Source organism: Bos mutus, chromosome 1 (assembly GCF_027580195.1).
Source record: "Bos mutus isolate GX-2022 chromosome 1, NWIPB_WYAK_1.1, whole genome shotgun sequence".
Taxonomy (NCBI): domain Eukaryota; kingdom Metazoa; phylum Chordata; class Mammalia; order Artiodactyla; family Bovidae; genus Bos; species Bos mutus.
Genome location: NC_091617.1, coordinates 57,513,716 through 57,539,374, shown reverse-complemented (window position 1 = coordinate 57,539,374; position 25,659 = coordinate 57,513,716). Strand labels below are relative to the sequence as shown.

Genomic DNA, 25,659 nt, shown 5'->3' with positions numbered 1-25,659 from the left:
TTTGGGGTCAAAACATTGGTTACTACATTACTACATTGGTTACTACATGAAATGGGAGTACACTGGGTTGGGCAAAAACCTAAACAATCATTTCTGCATTTTCAGAAATCTGAAGACGTCACCTGGAGTTTTACAAACGGGAAAAGTAGGGATACAAATGCTACTTAATACTAATTTAGCATTAGTTAAGAAATTGATTGGGAGTAGCGATTAAGTAGGATTTTAGGGAGAAATGGCAAAAGGATGTCAAAGGCAAAAAATATGAAGTCAGCAATATTTAGACTTAACCTCCTAACCTTTAAGTTTACGGTCAAACGCACTGGTTTATTACCTTTCCAGCCCAATTTGTTTCTGAAGAATTACTCCCTTCCAGGGAAGTCAGTTCTGCATAAGCTAGCCTGGGTCTCCTGCAGATCATGACATCGCAACACCATCTTTTAACGCCTCCTCATTCAATCTAAACTGTCGCATTAACAACACTGTCTGTTTTTGAAGCTAGTATAGCTTTACTCTTTCAAGTATCCTCTCCGTTTCTACACCATAAAATTGGAGAAGAGAAAAGTAAAAAGCCACCTTTTACCATTCCAGACCCATTCAAAAGTTGTGAACATCTCTCGCAGGGATGTCAGATAAAAACTAGAATTACTGAGAATGCACACTAGGAAGCAAGCTTAACAGTGACTGCAGTGAGAGAGTGTCTGCATCGCGACGTTCTCTCCTAAGCCTGTCTCACAGGAGCCGCCTCTGCCTCCGGGGTTTTTCCTATCTCCCGGTTCCCCACTCGGGAGCTGAAGGGGAAGACCTTACAAGGCCTCTGCCAAAGAACAGGCTTTGGGGATTGAGACCTGGAGACTGCTGCAGACCCCAACTAATGTCTGAATTAACCCCACTACCCGAAGCCCCAAAGACTTGAATGGGGACCCATAATGGCCGCACTCACCCCCAGCCCCGGGAAAGGTGAACATCTCAACCCCTAAGTTGCAGGGGCGACCACAGTGGCGGGGATTGGACGAGGGGCGGGGGTCAAGATAAATGGAGAAACAAGATCCTCGCCGGGGCAGGATGACAGCGGAAGAAAGCCTGGGACAGCAGAGGCCACTATTCACATTCTCTCTTCTTTTCCTCCTCCCTTCCCTTCTATCCCCACCAGCCGCCGGTTACCGGTCGCCGCTCACCTGCCGGGGCGCGAGGTGCAGAAACCGTACCGATCACCGACCCAGAGGCACTGTCACTGCGGGAGGGAAGTCTTCAGCTGCAGAGGTGGGCGGGCGTAAGACGTCACGTGACCCCGAGCTCCGCCCTGTCAACCCCAGCCGGGCTGGCTGCATCTCCCGGGCTTGTATTTTAGCGGATCGTTTGAACATTAATTTCCTTGCGATTAGACTTTAGAAAGGAAAAAAAAATGTCCACAAAGATCAGGTTGTAAAGTGCAACGCCAAAACGCGTGGGTGGAACGGGTTAAAGTGCATTGCTAAGGAAGTGACGTTTATGCCGTGGCCTAGGGACCGGAAATAGCAATGGAGTTTCGTCCCCGTGGGGCCTGCCGGTAAAATCCCCAGGCTTAAAGGTTTGGGCAATCACGTGATATCGAAACTGAAAAGTGCTGGACGTAAGCCAAGTTATCTAGCCAATTGTTGACTACGTTTATTTGTCTTAAAAACACCTCATTACTTTCCACAGGCTTCTTTACATTTAGAGGAATAAGATTTATAAAATCTTTTTAGGAGACAGGTGCATTTAAAGGTCATACTGGAGACTACCAGCTGGGAAGACCAGAGTCAGGGAAGACTGAGCTTGTTAAAGTGCGTAGAGGAGAGAGGGAGGGGTTGAAAAATCCGGATTTTATCGCCAGGGCCTACCAAGCAAGCCTCACAAGTTGTCTCGTAAGGAAAGGGAGGAGAAAGATGACGCCAGAGGGTACAGCCCAGTAGAAAGATGGAGGTCCTGAAGTAGAGGGGGAAGGGTACGGGGAGGCCTGCAGTGCGGCTGCGCGAGGGGCGGCCGACGCGCCGGCGCGCAGAGGGGGCGGGGTGAAAGGTCATAGCGCGGCGGCGGGTCTGGCTGGCGGCGGCGGGCGGGCGGCGAGTTCCCCGTGTGCACGTGTGGAGAAGCTGCTGCACTAGCGCGGCGGCGGGAGGCACCTCCGCCCCCTCCGGAGACGCAGGGCCGCGCTAAACTCTCGCGGCCTCCGTCACCCGCTCAGCTTCTTGCCTTTGGCGAAGAGGCCGGCTTGTGGGGTTGAGTGGCCCGAGCTGAGGGCGCGGAGAGCTCAGGGCGGCGACGACAACGGCGTTGATATCGGCGGTAACAACGGCCTCAGCAGGCGGGGAAGATGAAAGGGTGAGGAAGGGCAGCGGGGCAGGCCCCGACCGGCGGGGGAGAAGGGCTGCGAAGGATGGATGAGACTTTGGGCGAAGACCCGGCGGAGGGAGGTTTCTGGGCTTCTCTGCACACGGAGGGGGCGGAGGCTCGGCTCGGGCTGTTGGCGGGCTGAAGGGCCAGCGGAGGTAGGACCCAGGGAACCCAGGATTGGGGCCCGGAGGACGAGTGCGGGTTGATTGGAGAACAGCTGCTGAGTGGGGCGGCGGGGAAAAGCTGTCGTGAGGCTCCTGAGGCCTCCTGCTCCCCGGGAGCGAACGGCAGAGCCACCCGCGGCCGGGCACTCCAAGGGAGCGGTATGGTTGTCCTCTTCACATCCAGGTTCGACACTGAGAACTGTGGTCTTTGACACCTTTCGGGGTTATCCATACTTGGAAGCGGCGCAGAACCTTCTGGAGAGAGCAGGAATTGGAATAAAGAGCACGGATAGGAGTATTCAGAGCTAGTGACTCAACTGGATTTGGGTTGGGTCAGAGCGAGTGGAGGAGGGGAAGAGAGCGTGAGCACTGGAGACTTGGGGTGCCAAAATATTTAAGGAAGTGTTGCTGATCAATAGGTGGAGCTATTGCTCCAGCACTTTACTATTGCCCCTGGGCCGGGAGGGAGTCCTGGGTTTCTAGCAAGCTTTTTCTTAAGGTGTTTGGCACAGTTAATATTCTTTCACAGGTTACCTCTTGGACAAAATTAGGGATTATTTTGGTTCGACTATTTCCATTTGGATAAGATGTCACCTTACTATTCAGTTACACACTGTTAAAGTATTAATTACATAATACGGTGTTTTAAAATATTGACGGGGTTAGCCCTTGCTTGCCTTTACCCTCCTTAGAGAAAGAAATGGAATCTTATCAGTGCTAAAAGCTTTCTGAGGTGGCTGAGTTTTTTCTGTTATAGCAAGTCAGTTAAAGAATTTTAACTATGTTTTGAGTTAGGGAAGGCTTTCAAACTGTTCAGCAGCCCTTTTGAAGATAGAGTAAAAGTCCATGTTGTAAGTAATCTCATACTGCCCAAGACAAGGATTTAAATACTACTTTAGTGTGTGTATGGGGCTTCCCCAATAGCTCAGCTGTTAAAGAATGCGCCTGCAATACAGGAGACACAAGAAACGCTGGTTCGATCCCTGGTTGGAGAAGGTCCCCTGAAGGAGGAAATGACAACCCACTCCAGTATGCTTGTAAAATTCCATGGACAGAGGAGCCTGGCGGATTGCAGTCTGTGGGGTTCGTAAAGAGTCCCTCGCGACTGAGAACACACGCACTTTTCTTGGTGTGTGTGTGTGTTTGAGGCTGCACGAGAGGTCCAAGAAAATTTAATATTATCTTTGTTGTTCAGTTGTTTAGTATTAAAGTTTAGAAAAAATGAAATTTTCGCAGTTCCTGTGTTATTTCGCATCAAGTTCGAAAGAGTTCCAATCAGGATACTAACTGGGGATATGGGAAGTATGTGCTGCACTTGAATCATGATCTAGAATGTTGGCTGTTTTATATGTGATCCAGTATAACTTGGCAAGTTTTAACTCTTTTCTTTCCTTGAGTATTAGTGCTTTCTCTTGTTTGTTTTTGTGTTCTCATTGGCACTCAATACTTACTTGCTTTTGTTAAAGTAATAAAAATGAGGCTGGAGAGTTTTTGGTATTGAGGTTGTGCATGAATTTATAAAGAAGGGCCTCCAAAAATTATTCTGGATGTTTATATCCAAACTCGTTTGGTCTAGCTCATTCTACCTAGGATGTAATGCCCTTCCTGTTACTAACTTGGCAATAGAAATGGGGTCAAACAGCAGTTAATATTCATAATCTACCGTCAGTTAATATACTCATGAGGCAGTTAAGAGTCCTTAAGTCGAGTTCCTATCACCTCTCACGATTGGAAGCTTAAAATCCTGTTTCTAATGGTAAACTTTTAACATGATTTCAGAGGAATAGACCTTTTACTTCTCAGGTGAACTAACTCCTACATAAGATGGAACTTTAGTTTTTTTCACTTGTTAGTCTTATTCTTCAGGTCAGTTGCTCAGTCCTGACTGACTCTTTGCGACCCCGTGAATTGCAGCACACCAGGCCTCCCTGTCCATCACCAACTCCCAGAGTTCACTCAAACTCAAGGTCCATTGAGTCGGTGATGCCATCCAGCCATCTCATCCTTTCTGGTCCCCTTCTCCTCCTGCCCCCAATCCCTCCCAACATCAGAGTCCTGAACAAATGAAGACTAGATGTTATTTAAGAGATTTTTAAGGTCCTTAAGTTCAAAGATGTGTATTGCTGTGTGCAGTGTAGTCAGTGTTAATAGTTCTGCTTCTTGGGAATGAAACAGTGGTTCTGATTATGTGGTTTTTGTACGAAATTTTATTTGCTAAGTTTTTTTGGATACTGAGCTGACTGAACTGTAAGTCGGATAGAAATACCTAAAATTGAAACATGTAGAACTCCTAATTCTAAATCAATGTACTGTTTGAATACTTTACATTACCTATATTGTCTGTCATTTTGAAACTTTTAAAACTTAAGTATCCTACCTGGTTTGTTCTTCATATTCTTAGTTTATTAGTAGCAGTAGGACTTCTTATAGTATTGGCATGTATTTGCTTTTCCGCCAAACAAGATAGATTTCCAGTTGTTAATTACCGCGTGTGTTTATATGCATGGTCTAGAAATTTGAAGTGTATTACTTGAGATGTTACTTCCTTTGTACCAAGGTTGCTTGTTTTTATGAACCAGAGACTTTACTGGTTGAATTTGTGGGAGGTAAGCTGATTATTTTTATTTGTTCCTCTCTAGGGAGGATGATACTCAGGCAGGAAGGTTTTGTTCACAGCCCAGACTGAGATGGCAGTGTAATTAGTCAATACAATAGAAAGTAAAACTGAATCCATTTACCCTTAAACTGTAGCAAAGAGGTGTTAATTATAATAAAGATATCTAACTAGATGTGAATACCCGTGAACAAAGTAAAGATGATAGCAATAATAAAGTAAATAAAACAGTGTAGTTTACCAATTGAAGTGTTAAAATACAAAGATTCTGGGGACTTCCCTGGTGGTCCAGTGGATAAGACTCCACATTCCCAATGCAGGCCGCCTGGGTTTGATCCCTGGTCAGAGCATTAGACGCCCCAAATCGCAGCCTTAGGTATTGGTTAAAGGGCTGTGGTGTTGTTCAGTTGCTAAACTGTGTCTGGTTCTTTGCACCCCATGGACTGTAGCCCACTAAGCTCCTCTGTCCATGAGGTTTCTCTGGAGTCGGTTGCCATTTCTTTCTCCAAGGGGATCTTCCCAACCCAGAGATCAAACTCCTGTATCTTGCGTTGGCAGGCAGATTCTTCACCACTGAGCCACCTGGAAAGCTCAGAGGTGTGTCCATACACTAAAAAAAAAAAAAAGAAAAAAATCATTGAACGGAAAAAAAAAAAAATTGTGCTCCTTACAGAATGTGTTTTATACTGCAATAAAAAAAATGTTTAAGTTTTATTGCTGATTTTGTCAGGGAAAAAAAAAAAAGCCAGTGAGGCTGAAGTATACATAATTCAGGAACTTTTGTAAACCTGAAATTCATACTCTTTGCTTTGTGAAGTCAATAATTTATGGGATGTTGAGTAAGATAATAAATTTTAACAAATACTTTGTAATGGTCCCTTGCTATGTCCAGACCAGTTCATATAAAATATAACCTACCTGTACCACAGTTTTAAAAAATCAATGTCCTAACAAAGATAAAGGAGATTAAAAGGAAAGTAGCTGCAATATGATATCTATTTTAAGATCCAGATGAACAGGTACAACAACATCATAAATCATAAGATCATCTGTCTGTACATATAAACTAAATTTATAAAGTATATCTACTACCAATATAGATGTGTGCATTGGTAAATAATGCTGTGTTACCGTCAGTGTTATGATTTTTTCCCCCCAAGTTATGGACAGCTCCTGGTGAAGTTCTGAAAAAAACACAGAATAATCAAGAATTTGTGGATTAGAAAGGATTTTTAAAGGCTACTTATATAAAGCATTATCTTTCAAAGCCAGTGCTTTTGCCTAACCAAACTAGTATCTATATTAAATTTCATTTTGCTCAATCTTCTCTTTTGGTCTGTAGAAATCCCTTTGACTCTTGGTTTTCTCTTCCAGGTATTAGCTATGTCTTCCAGCTTTGTGCCATCTGAGAAGATACACATTTTCAATTATTTAAATGGTGTCCTTTTTTCTTTTTTAGAAGTGCAGCCTACAGAACCATTAGAATACCAGTAGTAATCAATAGAAACGTCCTTTCCATCATAGAAATGAGAATCGTATGGATTATAGTTTAATAACTACAAAATTGTATAATTGTGCTATCATAAAACACTCCTTTCTTTTGAGCTGTTCTCTTCCATCATCTCCTAGTCATGTTCATTCAGTGCCTGACTTATTAGCAAAATATCAGTCTTGTCCTGTCTAATACAGTAGTGACTAATTACAGTTTGCTGTAGAACAATTAAAATGTGTCTTGTGTTACTGAGGAACAGAATTAAAACGTCAGTTGTTGGACAGTTTTTGTGTTATGTTTCAAACAACTTGGATATGAGTCCAGCGTAAATTTTATGAAATGTAAGTACAGATAAAATATTTCCAAGGAAAAATTAGCATCTGAATTGAGATGTACCATTAGTGTTATGTACACTGGCTTACTATGAAAAATGATTTTTTTAATATCATTAATTTTATTTTGATTACATGTTTCAATAATTTCACCTATTTCTTTTTGCCTTGTTAATGTAGATACTAGGGAAAAATTTTTTTAACGGGGACCTGAACTCTGGACCTAAAAAATTTTAAATTATATATGTGACTTGAATTCTGTTTCTCTTGGGTGGTGCTGTGCTAGACCCTAGGGAGGGGGATGGAAGCAGATAAATGTCTAAAATACCATCTGTTCCCTTTGAATCTAGAACTCAGATGGTAAATGTTTTAACTATGGGACAACAGATAGTGTGTGGCTGTTTATACCTTTGTGGTAACTGCTCCGTGTTTTAGATTAAAATGTTATAATCCAGTCATATCTTCCGAGTAAAGGAAGAGGGGTATGTATTTGCCTTGCCTGAGCTAGTGCAACCTATATTCTGCCTTTTTTGGATAATTATTTTAGATTGGATAATTCACTGGAGAAGAATTCGTTGGATCAAAAAGTACTGCCATTTTTAAAGCTCTGATATTTGTTGCCACCTGACCTCCAGAAACATAGTAACAATTTATACTGCCAGCAGTGTATGAGAATGCCCTTCTTCAAGGGCTGATGAGAAAGAGGGAAACATTGCAGAAACCTCAGGGAAATGGAGGAAGAGGTTGTGGCTACCATTTCGTGGGTGGTGTAAATTACCTTTTTCTGGGATTGGTGACACAGCTGACCCTTTATAAATGATAGAAATAACAATTCCTTTTTTACAAGTTGGTTTTGAGGACACATATACCCTTAATTCTAGTTTTACTTTGCTGACTAGGTGATAAATGGCCTTTCTTTCTTCCTTTCTTATTGATTACTTGGTGAAGTTGGACAGTTCCCATTTTTCTGGCCATTTGTGTATCTTTGTGACTTAACTGTTACATAAACTTCCCAGTTTTTAATTTGGATTTAGATTTGACTTCAAATTACAAAACATCAAACATAATATTCTTTAGAAAATGGGCTTGAGACATTTACGTTGGTAAATATTGTTTGTGTTGCCAATTTAGAACCCAGATCATTAGAAACATTTTTATATGCAGAGCTTGTTAAGCTCGGGTAGGCAAGGAAAATGTTTTGTACTTAGAAGCATTTTAAACATTTCTTTTTTTCTCTTTCCAGAAAACTAAGATATGTTTAAAGATGTGTTTGGATTCTTCCCGCCAACCAGACTGTAGAGTTTATTATTCGTAGCATAATTTTTCTTTAAAAAGGAGACTTACAATACAAAAAGCATTTGAACTAAAAGCAACCACATGTTGTAGTTCAGTGTGCCACCAATAATTGTTAGAGCTAACTAACTAGTCAGTCACTAACTAATAAGATTCTTAACTTCCGGGCCTTCATTTCTTTGTCTCTTTTGCAGTTTGTGTAATCTTTAGTTCCCCAACCAGGGATTGAACCCAGTACCTAACCACTGGACTACTAGGAAATTCTCTCATTTCTTTCTTTAAAGAGAACAGCTTGAACCTAAATAGGAAAGGCCAGAGATTCTTGTGCCAGTTCTAATCTGTTGATAGTGTCTTATCAGTATTACATATCTGTTGGTAGCTTTATGAGGTCTCAGACTGTGGAGGAGGGAGTGATATCATTGATTATTAATGGCACATGTGTCATATGTTTGCCATTTCTGGTCTCTGTCAATTCTAGCTTTCTATGATACCAAGAAACAAAACTTTGGAATCATATTTGAATTGTTCTCTTTTAAGCTGCTCTCATTTTTCTGTTGTGTCTGCTTTTTGGAACCTGTTCTCCCATCTCTCCCCCTTGCCACTATTACCTTTTACAGTGGAGGCAGTTAAGGCAATGTGCCAGGCAATAAACCTCATCTAAAATAGTGTCCATGGTCTATTAATGTAACTATAAATACAGTATGAAACAGATACAGAGGTGAGCCAAGAAAGAAAGCAAATGGGTTCTGGGGTTTTTGAGTAGTTTTGTATAACCAAAAAAAAAAAAAAAAAAAAATGGGAGGTGGCAGAGACAAGGATAAGCCAGTGGCCAAAGGTAGGCAATGAAGGGCTACTTTGAATTTTATTTGGTAGATTATGTGCAACTTTTTGTAAAGATTTTAAGTAGATAAGTAAAATGGTCAGATTTGTGTTTTAGGATTATTCTGACTGCATTGTGATGCTTTTGTCTCCTTAGCTGTAGACTTTTTCTCCTTATTAGGCTATTAAGATATGGGTTAAAATGATGGCCTGAACCATACTACCAAGAGAAAGGGTATAGGAACAGGTTATAAAGATATTTGGAAGGCAGAATCAACAGGGATTAAAATGGAATGTTAGAGTACATTTAAAGCTAGGTTTCTGTATTGGATGAATGATGAGTCTATGCATAGAGAACAGATTCCTATAGAGAATGATGAGTTCAGTTTTTGACGTGTTGAATTTGTGATTCCTGTTCAGTTCAGCTCAGTTGCTCAGTCATGTCTGACTCTTTGCAACCCCATGGACTGCAGCACTCCAGGCTTTCCTGTCCATCACCAACTCCTAGAGCTTGCTCAGAGTCATGTCCATTGAGTCGGTGATGCCACCCAACCATCTCATCTTCTGTCGTCCCCTTCTCCTCCTGCCTTCAATCATTCCCAGCATCAGGGTCTTTTCCAATGAGTCAGTTCTTCTTGATTCCTGTAGACATAGCTTTTATTTATTTCTGGTTGTGCTGGGTCTTTGTTGCTGTGTGAGGGCTTCTTCTAGTCGTGGCAAGCAGGGCTACTCTTCATTGCAGTGTAGGGGCTTCTCAACATGGTGCGGAGAAGGCAATGGCACCCCGCTCCAGTACTCTTGCCTGGAAAATCCCTATGGACGGAGGAGCCTGATAGGCTCCAGTCCATGGGGTCGCACAGAGTCGGACACGACTGAAGCGACTTAGCAGCAGCAGCAGCAACATGGTGGCTTCTCTTGTGGGCCACAGGCTCTAGGCATGTGAACTTCAGTAGTTGGCAGCACACAGGCTCAGTAGTTCTGGCTCACGGGCTTAGTTGCTCTGCAGCATGCGAAATCTTCCTGGACCAGGGATTGAATTCATGTTCCCTGCGTTGGCAGGCAGATTCTTATACACTGTACTACTAGGGAAGTCCAAAACATCAGTATTTAGGTAGTAATAAGGGAAAAGCTCTAGTTAGGAAGGAGCTCGCCTAGTTGAACATACAGATAACCATGGAAAATTTTTGCAAGGAATAATCTTTTTCTTTTTACAGTATAACTTTGAATATATGTCCCTGTGTGTGTTTAGTGCTTCTAGTATGCAACCAATTAATTACTGAGATTTTTACACATCTAATATTTGTAGTCACACAGCTTGGAGAACTGATTCACCCACCGCTGCTGTTTTGATACCTGCTAAACCTCTAGAACAGTGACTCCTAACCAGGGGCCACTCCCATCCCACTCTGGACATCTGATAATGTCTGGAGACGTTTATAAGTCATCGCAGTAGGGGGGATGGTTATTGGCATCTAGTGGGTAGGGCTAGCAATGCTGCTAAGCATCCCACAGTGATCTGTGAAGCACCTCACAACAGGATTATTGAGCCCTAAATATCAGTAGGGCCAAAACTGAGAAACTGCTCCAAAATCTAGATGAGATGAGAGCTCATCGGTTTTACTAAGGTCTTGGAGATTCTTAGATACTCTAAAATTAAATTAGCAATTCTGTGAAGTAGTTGAGATTCTGCCCTAAGTCTTGTACAGGTTAGGTTCAAAAACAAATGGTTATAGCAGTGCGGAGGTTCTGTGCCTTGAAGAGTACAATGGTGATACAGTTCAAATGAGGTGGAAATCTCAGCAGGATGACCTCCAGAACAGTTGGTATTTAAGCTGTGCTTTCATAAATGCTGAGTGGGCTTACTTTTAGGTTCAAGGAATTTATACTTAAGAGGAATCACTCTTTCATGTAATTTATGTGAAGGCAAGAGTTTAGAACCAGATTACTGCTAGCTAAGAAAAAATTATCCTCTAAACCCCTTAAATTTTTTATCAAAGGATCATGGACATACTTTGATCCTTGTTAGAAAACTTAAATATTATGCAAAGCTGCTTTATCAGTACACCTTAGATAAGTGTTTTTAACCTTGAGAAGTAAAGATGACTCCTTTGAGGAAAGTCATACAGTGTAGCTAACTTTACACTATAATGACATTCATAGACATAGGCCTAATTCTGGCTTTATTGATAATTGGCTACAGGCATATCTGTCTGGGCTTCAGTTCTGTCATCTATAAAATGAAGGAGATTAGAGTCAGTGGCTTCTGAGGTCCCTTCCAGATCAAACCCTTCTTCATACTAGGTGACCAGTTAAAATGTTGTGCCAAGGTGCACTTAAATACCCATCTAAAGTATAAAGACTTTAAGCTTTCTCTGTACATTATTTTCTCTTGTTGCTGTGTAACTTTAGCAGTCAGACTTTGTACAAAAAGACCCACTTTTGTGTAGTCATACCTCCATCTTGTGGCCTTTCAGAATATTGCCACTAAATTTTGTTTTATAATTATGGCCATAATATTACCTTTAAAAGCTAGAAATATTTAAAGTGCTTATTATCTGATGTTGCTACTAAATGTTTTACACAGATTATTTCATTTTATCATAGCACTTGTTTTTTAAGCTAAGAGTAAAGATTTCCTACTACTGTATTCTAAGTGCACCGATCATATGAGATTTGTCTGAGTAACAGGCTCATCTTGTGGTGCTGCTCTATAAAATAGGAGGCAAGTAGCTGTGTTTTCCAGTTCTAAGGATTTGGTTCACATTTCTGTGGGTGCTTGTTGCAGTGTCAGTCTGCCCCCACCCCTTTAGATCCTTAGTCTCAAAACTTTGGTATGGAGATGTATTAAGAGTTTGTTATGGATTTGAAAAACAAAAAATGACATATCGTGTGAATACTTGAGCTGAGATAATAGTTTCTTTAATAACAGCTGTCTTCAGTTTTTTAGTTAGGGTTGCAAACTCTAGTGCCAACAGGAACCCAGGACCTGGCACCAAGCAGATAAGGTAATTGTGTTAAACAAGAAATGTAAGCTTTATGTAGAAAATCTCCTGGCTTAAAAATTAGCAGCCAACTTAATTAGGAAAAACAAAAAACTATTGACTCAAACAGATGAGGCCACGTGGCTGATTTACCTTTTAGGCCAGGAATTTGGGCTTATCTACAGAGCAGAGGTCTTAAACTGATCCATTAAAAGTCGTTTACGTTGTTAAATTATATTGAAATTTTATCTGAAGTAAGTAGGTAATGTAGTGATTAAAAAACCCAGCTTTCAGAATTAGGCCAATTTGAGGTTGAGTCACAGTTCCTCAATACTAATTACGTCACATACACTGCTTCTCCAGATTAATCCCTAAACTCTCTTGAAGATTGTTTCTCAGGTATCTTTATGGGCTCCTGTTCTTTTGCTTCTGAAATTCAGGTGCCAGTACAGGAGACTCAGGAGATGTGGGTTCAGTCCCTGGGTTGGGTAGATCCCCTGGAGGAGGAAATGGCAACTCGCTCCAGTTTTCTTACTTGGAGAATTCCATGGACAGAGGAGCCTGGCGGGGTACAACCCATGGAGTCACAAGAAGTCAGACATGACTGAGCGACTAACACTTTCACTTTCTTTCACTTCTGGTAGTTTTTAGATTTTCTTCCCACTACAGACATTCTTGGTAATGTGATCTGTTTCCATAAATAGAAGATCTGCATTATCTGCATTATAGATCCTGATATTCCAGGAAACAGCTCTCAAAGTGATGTCTTAAAAGAGAAAATTCTTTCCTTAGGAGTTAGAATAATGTAAAAAATTCAGGTGCATTCTCTCTGCTAATTGTTTTTATCTACTTAACAACATTGCATCCAGTCACATTAGATAGCATTTGAATGGTTATATAAATATTTTTAATGATTATTCTTACCTTTAAAATACTTGACAGTATTATACAGAGGGCCAAGTGTAGTGTGTCATTATATATAAGGAACTTGAGCCTCCTTGGATCTGGTTCCTCACGGGGCAGCAGAGGGTCTTGGAACAGAGGGACCACGGTAGTTTCAATGTGGCAGGATGGGGAGGTTGTCTGGCCATGTAACCAGTTACACCAAAAACAGGCTGTGACAGGCTAGAGATTGCTGAATTTAGATTAGGTCTTTACCAGAATGGAAGGTTCGCTCTTATCTACCTCTCATTCAGCTTCCCTTCTACAAAAACAGCTTGCTCCAGCTGGAAATACAGAAGTTTTAGTAGTCTGTTAAAAGTTTGAGCTTCTAGCCTCCTTTTGTTCTTTAAAATAGTAAAGAATAATTAGACATTGAGTGCTTTCTACTGAGTTTTAGTATCAGAAGTAATGTCATTAGTAAGTAACTACAATACTGTTATACCTAATATAATATACCATATTATGATCTGACACCCAGTCTGTATTAGGCTTGTTCAAGTCAGAATCCATAAAGGTCCACATGTCCCAGTTGGCTGAAGTATCTCACCATCTTTTATAATCTGACAGTTCTTCCTCCTTTAAAAAAAAAAAATTATTAGAATAGTTTTGGTTATGGTTTTAGATTTATATTTCTGAAGGTGATGCAGACCCATTTTCCCTGTATTCCCACTATCCCCAATTAATAACAACTTACATTAGTATGGTACATAGAAAGTGAAAAGACAAGCTATGAACTGAGAGAAAATAGTTGCAGATTATGTATGTGATAAAGGACTTATACCCAGAATATGTAAACAATCCTTATAACTCAGCAAGATAATTTTAAAATGGGATTTTTTTTTTTTATGAACTAAAATAAAAACTCTAGGTTTATTCCAAGTCCTAGATCATGGGCAAAAGATTTAAATAGACATTTCACCAAAGAAGATGTACCAGTGGCTAATGACCAAATCAAAGGAAAAAAAAATTGCTTAGCATGATTAGAGAAATGCAAATCCAATGAGATTATCACTTTGTACCAGTAGAATAGCTATAAACAGAAAGGCAGTAAAAAAGCATTGATGAGGATGTGGAGAAATTGGAACCTTAATACACTACTAGAAGTAATGTAAATGGTGTGGCCACTTAGGGAAACAGTTTAACAAGGTGTTAGTTTTCCCTTACCACTGTAGCAAATGACCACAAACTTGGTGACTTAAACAGCACAGATGTATCATCTTAGTTCTTAAGATCAAAAGTCTGAAATGGGTTTCACTGTGTTAATATCAAGGTGTTGGTAGGTATAATGACTCCTGTCTACCTGGGACCTCAGCGTGTGACCTTATTTAGAAATAGGGTCTTTGCAAATGTAATTGAGATGGGGTCATACTCAATTAGGGTGGGGCCTGATGTCCTCATAAGAAGAGAGCCTACATACACACAGAAGATCATGTAAAGATAGAGGCAGACATAAAAACATCTGAGGCCACCAGAAGCTGCCAAAGGTGAGGAAAGATTCTGCTCCAGAGCCTAGAGGGCATGGCCCTACTGACACGCTGATTTTGGACTTCTGGCATCCAGAACTTTGAGAGAATACATTTCTGTTGTTTTAAGCCACTGAGTTTGTGCAGTTCTAAGAAACTGATACAATAGATCTGTGTTTCTTCCAAAGGCCTAAGATAATGTTTTCTCGCCTTTTCAACTTCTGTGGACTACCTGTATGCCTTGGTTCATGGTTCATCTTCAAAGCCAGCAGCATAGCATCTTTAAATCTCTCTTGTCTCTGCTTGTCACATCTTCTCTGATTCCTAAATCTGTGTGATTACAGAGGGCCCAACCAAATAGTCCTGGTTAATTTACCTGTCTCAGGTTCTTACATCCGCAAAGTTCATTTTTCATATAAGATAACATATTAAAGGTTCCTGGGATTAGACAGCCTCTGGGTGTCATCTGCCTACCACAGGCAGTCGCTTTAAAAAGTAAAACATATTTGCCATACGTACGACCTAGCAGTCCCACTTTTAGGTATCCACCAGAAAAAAGATGACATATATGTCTGCATACAGATTTGTATGCAGTATTCAGAGCAGCATTGTTTATAATAGCCATGAAGTAAATACAGTTAAAATCCCAGCAAGTGGTAAATGGATAAACAAAAATGTGATACATTCATACAATGAAATACTATTCAGCTACTGACAAACTGGAATATAGTTGAACCTCAGAAACATGCTGTGTGAAAGAAGTCTAGTTCAAAAGATCACGTTATATGAAATGTTCAGAAATGGTTAAGTCTTGAGAAAGAAGGTGAATTTAGTGGCTGTCTTGGAGTAGGTAAGGGGATTTATCTCACTGCGTGAAAGATTTGAGGGGTATGACATGAATGCTCTAAAGCTAAATTGAGAGGATGGTTTAACAACTCTATATAAATAGTTTTTTGTTAGACTTTATTATACATTGAGTATTTAAGATACTTCACATCCTTACAGCAGGAAATTGTGTTTCCATATACCAAGCAACAAACTACTGAAAATTAACATTAAAACAAAATACCATTGGGATTCCCTGTTGGTTCAGTGACTAAGACTCTGTGCTCCTAATGCAAGGGGCCTGGGTTTTATCCCTGGTTAGGGAACTAGAGCCCGAATGCTGCAGCAAAGGTCATAGTTTCCACCCGCTACACAAGACACAGTGCGGCCAAAATGAATTTTTTTTAAAAAAGCATTTACAGAAGCATCAAAAAAGTGAAATACTTAGGGACAAACCTGACCAAAGATGTAAAAAACCCGCACACTGAAAACTACTAAACATTGCTGACAAGCGTGAAAAAAGGTCAGTAAATGGAGACATATACCCTGTGCGTGGGCAGGAAGACTCAATATTGTTAGGGTCACAACTCTATTATTAAAAATTAAAACCCTTGAATTGTACACTTAAAGTAGGTGAATTTTATACTATGTAAATCATACTTCAAGAAGGCTGTTTAAGAGAAAAACAAGAACAATGTACAGGGATTGGGTTCATACACCTAAATGTAATAAAACTTCTTGAAGAAAACAAAAATCTAAATGACCTTGGGTCAGACAAAGATTTGTTAGATATGACCCTGAAAAGTATGATCCACAGAATTTCTTCAAAATGTATACCTTCTGCTGTGTAAAAAACACTGCTAAGAAAATGAAAAAAGCCACAGCTGAGATAAATCTTCTGCAACACACATAACTTGCAAAGGACCTGTATTCATAGTAACTTAAGTCTCAATATTTCAAACCCAGTTTTTTGAGTAATAGATCGCAACATCTCCTTTACCGTAGAAGATACATCAGTGGCAAAGAAGTACATGAAAAGATGTTCACCATTATTTAGGGATATGCAAATTAGAACCACAATGAAATGTCACTACCAATCTATTAGGGATAAATTTTAAAGGTTCATAGTGCCAAATGCTAATTTAAATGCAGAACTCTTGTATACTTAGCTAATAAGCCAGCACCCCTACTCCTACATATTTAGGAGAAAGAAAAACTTATATTCACACAAGAATCTGTACAGAAATTGTAGCAACTTTATAATCTCCCAAAACTAGAAACACCCAAATGCTCTTCAATAAAAGTATGAACTTGTACTCCACCTGTATAGGAATGAACTGTTGATGATAATAGTGTGGTGAATCTCAAAGGCATTATGCTGAATGAAAGAAGCCATGCAAATGACTGTGTATTGTGATTCCGTTTATGTGATGACTCAGGCAAAACTATGGGGAACAAAACATAAATGGCTTCCTGGGAGTGGTGGTAGAGTGAAACTGCAAAAGGTCATGTGGGAGACTTTGGGGGTGATAGAATCATTGTTTCTTGATGATCGAGTGGTAGTTTGGTGACTACATATTTTTCAAAGCTCAGAACCATATGCCTAAAGTTAATTTTCTATAGGGAATTGCTTGGCACCCTAGTGGTTAGAGCTTGGTGCTTTCACTCCTTTGGGCTCAGGTTCAATCTCTGGTTGGGGAACTAAGATCCTGTAAACTGTGCGATGTAACCAAAGGAGAAAAAAAATAGAATTAAAAAAATTTTTATGTGAATTTTTTTTTTAATCTAAGGAATTTTTTTTTTCCCTAAGCAAATTTATCCTCAAAAAGCCTGGAAAAATAAGGGAACAACTAATAGTTTATATAGATTAGGAAACTGCAAACTGATAGACTTGAATAGACTACAACAATACTTATATTAAATCTGAACAGACTGAATGCTCTCATTATCAGATTAAAGGAACAAGACTTAGGCATATGCTGTTCACAAGAAGATAAGGAACACAGAAGTTCAAAGAGTGGTAGAAAATACACTATGCAACATTGATTACAAGAAGGCAGTGTTTCTCTATTGATAAGCGAAGTAGACTGTAAGACGAGCAATATTACATCAAAAAGGTGGGCATTTGAAAATGATAAAAGGATTATTGATTCACCAACTCATAACAGTCCCAAATTAAGTGCTCTTAATAACATAACTTGAAAATAGAGCAAGAAGAAGTGAAACACTTCCAAACTGTCTTTGATGCCAGTCAAGATAAGAAAACCTATCAAAGATACTGTAAGGGTGGAGAAGGCTGTGTCAGGGTAAGACTTACTGGTATATCATTTAAACGGACTTAAATGGGGGTGACAAAATAACTTTCAGCCAAGGATGGAAAGGCCACCAACTGAGGGCAAATTGCAGGTGAAGCAGATTTCCTGGGTAAGATCAGATATTTATTTTTGGATATGTTTAATTTGAAGTGTCTGCTAGAGATGCTTTTGCATATAGGAGTGAGTTCTAGGAAGAGACAGAAATTGGGTTGGCAGCATTAAATTCATAGGACTATATATGGATTGAAGTCACCAAGAAAAGGTAGGTAGAGAACACGAGGAATACGGACTCGATGTGCAAAGCCCTTATAAAATTGGTTCTGCTTCCTCTTCAACCCCAGCTTCCATGTTTATTACATAAAAGCATACTTTGTTTTACTATAGCAAACTGTGTGGGGTTTGGGGAATACATGATTTCTCTTTGTTGATGTTCTACTGTCTCCTTCAGTTTGGTCACTCAGTCATGTCTGATTCTTTGTGACCCCGGGGACTGCAGCACGCCAGGCTTCCCTGTCCATCACCAACTCCCGTAGCTTGCTTAAAGTTATGTCCATCAAGTCGGTGATACCATCCAGCCATCTCATCCTCTGTCATCCCTTTCTCCTCCGCCTTCAACCTTTCCCAGCACCAGGGTCTTTTCAAATGAGTCAGTTCTTTACGTCAGGTGGCCAAAGTATTGGAGCTTCAGCATTAGTCCTTGCAATGAATATTCAGGACTGATTTTCTTTAGGATGGATTGGTTAGTTCTTGATGTCTAAGGGACTTTCAAGTGTATCTTCACGACCACAGTTCAAAAGCATCAATTCTTTGATGCCCAGCTTTCCTTATAGTCCAACTCTCACATCCGTACATGACTACTGGAAAAACCATAGCCTTGACTAGACAGACCTTTGTTGGCAAAATAAGGTCTCTGCTTTTTAATATGCCATCTAGGTTGGTCATAACTTTTCTTCTAAGGAGTAAGCGTCTTTTAATATCATGGCTGTAGTCACCATCTGCAGTGATTTTGGAGCCCAGAAAAATAAAGTCTCTTACTGTTTGCATTGTTTCCCCATCTATTTGCCATGAAGTGATGGGCCTGGATGCCATGATCTTAGTTTTTTTAATGTTGAGTTTTAAGCCAACTTTTCCGCTCTCCTCTTTCACTTTCATCAAGAGGCTGTTTAGTTCTTCTATGCTTCTGCCATAAGGGTGGTATCATCTGCATATCTGAGGTTATTGGTATTTCTCCCGGCAATCTTGATTCCAGCTTGTGCTTCATCCAGCCCAGCGTTTCTCATGATGTACTCTGCATATAAGTTAAATAAGCAGGGTGACAATGTACAGCCTTGACGTACTCTTTTCCTGGTTTGGAACCAGTCTGTTCCATGTCCAGTTCTAACTGTTGCTTCTTGACCTGCATACAGATTTCTCAGGAGGCAGGTCAGGACGTCTGGTATTCCCATCTCTTTCAGAATTTTCCACAGTCTGTTGTGATCCACACAGTCAAAGGCTTTGGCATAGTCAACAAAGCAGAAGTAGATGTTTCTCTGGAACTCACCTGCTTTTTCTGTGATCCAGTGGGTGTTGGCAATTTAATCCCTGGTTCCTCTGCCTTTTCTAAATCCAGCTTGAACGTCTGGAAGTTCATAGTTCACGTACTGTTGAAGCCTGGCTTGGAGAATTTTGAGCATTACTCTGCTAGCATGTGAGATGAGTGCAATTGTGTGGTAGTTTAAACATTCTTTGGCATTGCCTTTCTTTGGGACTGGAATGAAACTTGACCTTTTTCAGTCCTGTGGCCACTGCTGAAAGTGAAAGTGAAGTCGCTCAGTTGTGTCCAACCCTCAGCGACCCCATGGACTGCAGCCTACCAGGCTCCTCCGTCCATGGTATTTTCCATGCAAGAGTACTGGAGTGGGGTGCCGTTGCGTTCTCCGTGGCCACTGCTGAGTTTCCCAAATTTGCTGATGTACTGAGTGCAGCACTTTCACAGCATCATCTTTCAGGATTTGAGATAGCTCAAATTCCATTGATGGAATTCCATCACCTCCACTAGCTTTGCTCATAGTGATGCTTCCTAAGGCCCACTTGACTTTGCATTCCAGGATGTCTGGCTCTAGATGAGTGATCACACCATTGTGGTTCTCTAGGTCATGAAGATCTTTTCTGTATAGTTCCTCTGTGTATTCTTGCCACCTCTTCTTAATATCTTTGCTTCTGTTAGGTCCATACCATTTATGTCGTTTATTTTTCCCATCTTTGCATGAAATGTTCCCTTGGTGTTTCTCATTTTCTTGAAGAGATCTCTAGTCTTTCCCATTCTTGTTTCCTATTCTGTTGTTTTCCGCTATTTTTTTGCATTGATCACTGAGGGAGGCTTTCTTATCTCTCCTTGCTCTTCTTTGGAACTCTGCATTCAAATGGGTATATCTTTCCTTTTCTCCTTTGCCTTTTGCTTCTCTTCTTTTCACAGCTATTTGTAAGGCCTCCTCAGACATCCATTTTGCCTTTTTGCATTTCTTTTTCTTGGGGATGCTCTTTATCCCTGCCTCCTATACAGTGTCACAAAGCTCTGTCCATAGTTCATCAGGCACTCTGTCTAACAGATCTAATCCCTTGAATCTATTTGTCACTTCCACTGTATAATCCTAAGAGATTTCAGTTAGGTCATACCTGAGTGGTCTAGCGCTTTCCCCTACTTCTTCAATTTAAGTCTGAATTTGGCAATAAGGAGTTCATGCTCTGAGCCACAGTCAGCTCCTGGTCTTGTTTTTGCTGACTGTATAGAGCTTCTCCATCTTTGGCTGCAAAGAGTGTAATCAGTCTGATTTCAGTATTGATCATCTGGTGATGCCCATGTGTAGAGTCTTCTCTTGTGTTGTTGGAAGAGCGTGTTTGCTATGACCAGCACATTCTCTTGGCAAAACTCTGTTAGCCTTTGGCCTGTTTCATTCTGTACTCCAAGGCCAAATTTGCCTGTTACTCAGGGTATTTCTTGACTCCCTTATTTTTGCATTCCAGTCCTCTATGATGAAAAGGACATCTTTTTTGGATATTAGTTCTAGAAGGTGTTATAGGTCTTCACAGAACCGTTCAGCTTCTTCAACATTACTGGTTGGGTCACAGACTTGGATTACTGTGATGTCAAATTGTTTGCCTTGGAAATGAACAGATATTATTCTGTCTTTTTTTTTTTTTATTCTGTCGTTTTTGAGATTGCATAAGTACTGCTTTTGAGACTCTCTTGTTGACTGTGATGGCTACTCCATTTCTTCTAAGGGATTCTTGCCCATAGTAGTAGATATAGTGGTCATCTGAGTTAAATTCACCCATTCCAGTCCATTTTAGTTCACAGATTCCTAAAATGTCTATGTTCACTCTTGCTATCTTCTGTTTGACCACTTCCAGTTTGCCTTGATTCACGGACCTAACATTTCTGGTTTTGCTCTTTACAGCATCGGATTTGATTTCCATTACCATCCACAGCTGGGTGTTGTTTTTGCTTTGGCTCCGTCTCTTCATTCTTTCTGGAATTATTTCTCCACTCTTCTCCAGTAGCATATTGGGCACCTACTGACCTGGGGAGTTTATCTTTCAGTATCCTATCTTTTTGCCTTTTCATACTGTTCATGGGGTTCTCAGGGCAAGATTACTGAAATGGTTTTGCCATTCCCTTCTCCAGTGGACCACTTTTTGTCAGAACTCTCCACCATGACACATCTGTCTTGGGTGGCCCTACAGGGCATGGCTCAGAGTTTAATTGAGTTAGACAAGGCTGTGGTCCATGTCATCAGATTGGTTTTCTGTGATTGTGGTTTTCAGTCTGTCTGAGGTCTGATGGATAAAGATAAGAGGCTAGTGGAAGCTTCCTGATGGGAGAGACAGACTGAGAGGGTTACTGGGTCTTGTTCTGATGGGCGGAGCCATTTCCAGTAAATCTTCAGTCCAATTTTCTGTTGTTGGGGGGGCCTATATTCCCTCCTTGTTGTTTGACCTGAGGCCAAACTATGATGGAGGTAATGTGGATAATGGTGACCTGCTGGCACTGCCACACTCAGTGCCCCTCACCCTGCAGCAGGCCACCACCAACCCAGGCCTCCGCTGGAGACTAGCGGACACTGACTGGCAAGTCTGGGTCAGTCTCTTGTGGGATCACTGCTCCTTTCTCCTGGGTCCTGGTGCACACAAGGTTCTGTTTGTGCCCTCCAAGACTGTGTTTCCCCAGTCTGGTGTTAAGTTCTAGCGGCTCTATAGTGGGGTGAATGACGACCTCCTTCAAGAGGGCTTATGCCATACCCAGGTCTGCTGCACCCAGAGCCCCTGCCCCTGCAGCAGGCCACTGCTGACCCGTACCTCCACAGAAGACACTCAAACCCTCAAAGGCAGGTCTTTCTCAGTCTCTGTGGAGTCTCCTGGTGCGCATACACAAGGTTTTGCTTAAGCCCTCCGAGTGTCTCTGGCGGGTATGGGATTTGATTGTAAATGCGATTCGCCCCCCCTTCTACTGTCTTGCTGGGGCTTCTCGTTTGCCCTTGTACATGGATATATTTTGCAGTTCTTGCCCTCCCACAAAACAAACTTATGGTCATCCTCCATTACCTTTCCCAAGATCACTTCCATTCTAGTATTTTATATTTTATATACATATGCACCTGATGGGGAAAATTGACTCATTAGAAAAGACCCTGATGCTGGGAAAGATTGAAGGCAGGGGGAGAAGGGGATGACAGAGGATAAGATGGTTGGATGGTATCACCAACTCAGTGGACCTGAGTTTGAGCAAGCTCCGGGAGTTGGTGATGGACAGGGATTCCTGGCATGCTGCTGTCCATGGAGTGGCAAAGAGTCGGATGCACCTGAACAAAACTGATCTGATGTGTTTGCTATTACTATCACACTGTTTTTACATACCCGTATTTTCTACTAGATGTAAACTCCTTTGCATTCCAGGTGTTAGCACATAGATGCTGAAATATTTACTGAAATGGACCTGATTTATGTTTTAATAGATAACTTACTACATTCTTAAGAACTGTAGAAAATTTTAGATTCACAGATGGAATTCTTAAAAGCTCTATTTTTCTTCGATTGCAAAAAATTTTTAAAGCTACTAATTTTTGGATCTTATTTTTTCAGACTTTTAAAAGCTTTTTTGGTTGTTTACAGCCAAATAGTGTTCTAATTACTTGACATTTCTACATAGCTCTGTTTATGCCATTGATACTACACATTCTTTACTTAATTTATAAGTTGATACTACTATGATATATTTAGAATATCTACATCTTGGAATAATTTGGAACTAGTTGATCAGGATTACAGAAGTGTTCCATTTCAATCAGAATATCATGTTCAACAGAGTTAAATTGTATTTGAAGGTGAATTTTGCTGACAAAATTACATTTAATAGACATTTTGCGATTCTGTTTCTCCCATATGCTGACAGTCTGGTAATGATAAGAATTGATTATAAACAACACAGTCCTATTGTATAGCACATGTAACTATATCCTATCTCCTTGGATAAACATAATGGAAAAGAATATTTAAAAAAGAATGTATATATGTGAGTCACTTTATTGTACAGCAGATATTGGTACAACATGGTAAATCAACTATACTTCAATTTAAAAAATCAAACTTGATTAATTTCTTTCTTAAACATTTGTTAGTGTGTATGTGCAGAGAGGAATATTGGAAGACTATACACCTAACTCATTTCTGTGGTGCTGGATTTAAATTAGGCAGGGAAAGATTAAGGTGTGTATTCCCTAATGATTCAGTTCAGTCGCTCAGTCATGTCTGACTCTGCGACTCCATGAACTGTAGCACACCTGGCCTCCCTGTCCATCACCAACTCCCAGAGTCCACCCACATCCATGTCCATTGACTCAGTGATGCCATCCAACCATCTCATCCTGTCGTCCCCTTCTCCTCCTGCTCTCAATCTTTCCCAGCATCAGGGTCTTTTCCAATGAGTCTGCTCTTCGCATCAAGTGGCCACAGTATTGGAGTTTCAGCTTCAGCATCAGTCCCTCCAATGAATACCCAGGACTGATCTCCTTTAGGATGGACTGATTGGATCTCCTTGCAGTCCAGGGGACTCTCAAGAGTCTTCTCCAACACCACAGTTCAAAAGCATTAATTCTTCGGTGCTCAGCTGTCTTTATAGTCCAACTCTCACATCCATACATGACCACTGGAAAAACCAAAGCTTTGACTAGACGGACCTTTGTTGCTTTTTAATATTCTGTCTAGGTTGGTCATAACTTTCCTTCCAAGGAATTAAGTGTGTTTTAATTTCATGGCTGCAGTCACAATCTGCAGTGATTTTGGAGCCCAGAAAAATAAAGTCAGCCACTCTTTCCACTGTTTCCCCATCTATTTGCCATGAAGTGATGGGACCAGATGCCATGATCTTAGTTTTCTGAATGTTCAGCTTTAAGCCAATTTTTCACTCTCCTCTTTCACTTTCGTCAAAAGGCTCTTTAGTTCTTCTTCACTTTCTGCCATAAGCATGGTGTTATCTGCATATATGAGGTTATTGATATTTCTCCTGGCATTCTTGATTCTAGCTTGTGCTTCCTCCAGCCCAGCGTTTGTCATGATGTACTCTGCATATAAGTTAAATTGTATTCTGTATTATTCTTTTTTTAAAGGTTTATTTCTTTACTGCACTGAGTCTTTATTGCTGCATAGGGGCTTTTTCTAGTTGGACTGAACCAGGGCTTATCTAGTTGCAGTGCAGTGGCTTCTCTTGTTGGAGAGCATGGGCTTCATGGCACATGGGCTCAGAGTTGTGGCACCAGGCTTAGTTGCCCCAGGGCATGTGGAATCTTCTGGGACCAGGGATTGAACCTGTGCCCCCTGCATTGGCAGGTGGATTCTTCACCACTGGACCACTAAGGAAAGTTCTGTGTTCAGTCATGACTGCCCACCCTGATGGAAACTTTTTTAGTAGTTACCTTTTATTAGTTTCAGTCTATCACACTGCACCACAGCCACCTTTTTCTTCTGTATGAAATCACACAGTACCTGGTTATTATCTTTTAAAAAATTTATTTATAATCATGAAGCATGGTTCAATTCAGTTCAGTCGCTCAGTCATGTCCAGCCCTTTGCAACCCCACGGACTGCAGCACCCCAGGCTTCCCTGTCTGTCACCATCTCCTGGAACTTGCTCAAACTCATGTCCATCAAGTCAGTAATGCCATCCAACCATCTCATCCTCTGTTGTCCCCTTCTCTTGTCTTCAGTCTTTCCCAGCATCGGGGTCTTTTCTAATGAGTCAGTTCTTCCCAGCAGGTGGCCAAAGTATTGGAGCTTCAGCATCAGTCCTTCCAGTGAATTTTCAGGACTGATTTCCTTTAGGATAGACTGGGTTGATCTTGCTGTCCAAGGGACTCTCAAGAGTCTTCTCCAACCCCACAGTTTTAAAAGCATCAGTTCTTCGGTGCTCAGCTCTCTTTATAGTCCAAGTCTCACATCCATATATGACTACTGGAAAAACCATAGCTTTGACTATATGGACCTTTGTTGGTAAAATAATGTCCCTACTTTTTAATACACTGTCTAAGTTTATCATAGTTTTTCTTCCAAGGAGTAAGTGTCTTTTAAATTCATGGCCGCAGTCACCATCTGCATGGTAATTACCTAGAAATTCTTAAACTCTAAAAACTCAAGTTCTTTAAAGTTGTTATCTAGAAGCTTGACTTCATGGATTCTGAAGTTTTCCTTCATTGTTGTCTACTATTAGAGTTCATAATGTGAATTTGCAATCACGTAAAATACAGAGACTGGCTTTTAAGAGCAATGGAGATTTTTCTTTTTGCTGTTCTGCACAGCATGCAGGATGTTAGTTCCCCAGCCAGGGATCAGACCTGTGCCCCCTGCAATGAAACTGTGGCGCCTTAACCATTGGACCACCAGGAAATTTCCCTGGAGTTGTTTTTAGTGTGTTCTAAATGTAATCAATATAACCTGTCTTATATTTAAAATAAATTACTGCACTCAGTCTGTAGTACAATACTGAAGAGTAATATTTGGCTAAGTGAAATAAGCCAGATAAAGACAAATACTGGATAG

General features: G+C 40.7%; 2 protein-coding genes across 3 annotated transcripts in view; one reads left to right on the top strand and one right to left on the bottom strand.

Moving 5' to 3' along the window:
* The window catches only part of ATP6V1A (ATPase H+ transporting V1 subunit A), a 60,659-nt gene extending 59,271 nt beyond the window's left edge, over window positions 1-1,388 (bottom strand). Inside the window, exon 1 of the mRNA XM_005906305.3 lies at window positions 1,176-1,388. The gene's annotated coding sequence lies outside the window, so the exon portion shown is untranslated. The remainder of the gene's footprint in view (window positions 1-1,175) is intronic.
* Window positions 1,389-2,010: 622 nt separating this feature from the next.
* NAA50 (N-alpha-acetyltransferase 50, NatE catalytic subunit) overlaps window positions 2,011-25,659 on the top strand; it is a 31,971-nt gene continuing 8,322 nt past the window's right edge. Inside the window, exon 1 of one of the 2 annotated variants that reach the window (XM_070369500.1) lies at window positions 2,011-2,340. In XM_070369500.1, coding sequence (XP_070225601.1) covers window positions 2,333-2,340 — 8 coding nt within the window. In that variant the 5' untranslated portion in view covers window positions 2,011-2,332. The remainder of the gene's footprint in view (window positions 2,341-25,659) is intronic. The other variant, XM_070369493.1, reaches the window with a different exon arrangement.